A 1546-nucleotide genomic window follows, 5' to 3' on the forward strand; every position below is an offset into this window, starting at 1 on the left:
ATTAATTTCTTTCTATTTTTAGTAGAGACGGGGTCTCGCTCTTGCTCAGGCTGGTTTCGAACTCCTGAGCTCAAATGATCCGCCCGCCTCGGCCTCCCATGAATCTGTCTTTCTGACTGTAGACATTGTGCTTTTCACTATACTGGTCTGACTCTCATTATTACATAAATTTGGTAACTCCTTATCAAATAATACTCACTGGAGTACAACAACTATATTTAGAAAAAACCTGAAATAAAGTTAATATAACCCCTCAACCTAGCATTATAATAGGATTCCGCTGTATTTACACTATAATGAGAAACACAGCAAAACTGAAAATAGCTCAAATGAAAGTTACAATCTAAATAATGTAGAAATTAGAAAACCACTTACCTGTTTTTCTGGGCCTAGTGCAGGTGAATCAGTTTCTAAGCATATGGAAGTTAAAGGCAACTGTTTCACAAGTTTCTGCTTCTTAAAGAAAAGAGAAAGCTAGTAAGTTTAAAATATGAGAAATAAAGATGAAATAAGGAGCATTAAATCTACATGCTAATGCATCTTATTCTGTAAGAACTTAATGTTTAAACTTTAATGTTCAATTGATAAATGCTACCTGGATGCTAACAAGTTATATAAAAATATAAACCCTCATTGCTAAAATTATCCAAACCTTCCCATAAACCAAAGAGTAGCACCATAGCAAAAATGAGGTACACCCAGCAAGAAATCCAAACATCTGATACCGCCTGCCCACTGACAGATCCAAGGAAATGACTTCTGTTGTTTCTCCACCATCGCCACACTCAGTGTCTCCACCACTCACTTTAAGGCACTCAAAGCTTAATGTTTATAAACCTAAGGTTCTTACGCACATCTAAATTTAGACTGGGTGGTGGATGGTTTTATTTTTTTGTTTATGATTTTCTGCATATGGATTGTAAGCACTGAAATTAACTCAGTAAGCTTTATGCCAAGAACACAATTCTCTTGCTGCCACTGCACTTAAAATTTAAAAATGGGAAAGGGACGCAAATGATGCATATGGAATGTTGTTAAAATCAATTATTTAAGAATAATTCCAAAAGCACAGAAATGGGTATTCTCATGTACTGTTGGTAGATGAAGTTTAAACTAGCATAACCTTCCTTGGAAGAAATGTGACAGTTTATGACAAAATTTTAAAAATGTATAACCTTTTGCTCAGTGATTCCATTTATAGGAGATAACTGGACAAGTGTGCATTGAGTTCATAGATGTACAAAGGTATTCATGGAGACACTTTATAATAGTGGAAAACTGGAAAAAAACTAACTTTTATTTAAAGCGATGCTTAAATTATGGTACATAATTTATGGTACATACTGTGAAATACTATGCATTCATTATAAAAGAAGAGGTAGGTCTATATTATAGACAAAAATAGTCATGAAGCTAAGTCAAAATAAAAAAGAGTAGCATATCCCTTTATTTTATCTGAATCAATATTAACAATGGTTCTCTCTGAGTGGTAGGATTTAGGTTTACTTGAAATTTGTTCTTTCTTTTCTGATGTGTTTTAATTTTC

The 1546-nt window shown here is 33.5% G+C and overlaps 1 protein-coding gene across 1 annotated transcript in view; it reads right to left on the reverse strand.

The window, feature by feature from the left end:
* Positions 1-264: 264 nt before the first annotated feature.
* Positions 265-1546, reverse strand: part of TATDN3 (TatD DNase domain containing 3) — a 34351-nt gene continuing 33069 nt past the window's right edge. The window contains exons 7-8 of the mRNA XM_012638324.1: positions 376-474; positions 265-291 (exon numbers count right to left, since the gene is read on the reverse strand). Coding sequence (XP_012493778.1) covers positions 265-291; positions 376-474 — 126 coding nt within the window. The remainder of the gene's footprint in view (positions 292-375; positions 475-1546) is intronic.

The sequence above is a fragment of the Propithecus coquereli genome, unplaced genomic scaffold, assembly GCF_000956105.1.
Source record: "Propithecus coquereli isolate 6110/MARCELLA unplaced genomic scaffold, Pcoq_1.0 Scaffold129, whole genome shotgun sequence".
NCBI lineage: Eukaryota > Metazoa > Chordata > Mammalia > Primates > Indriidae > Propithecus > Propithecus coquereli.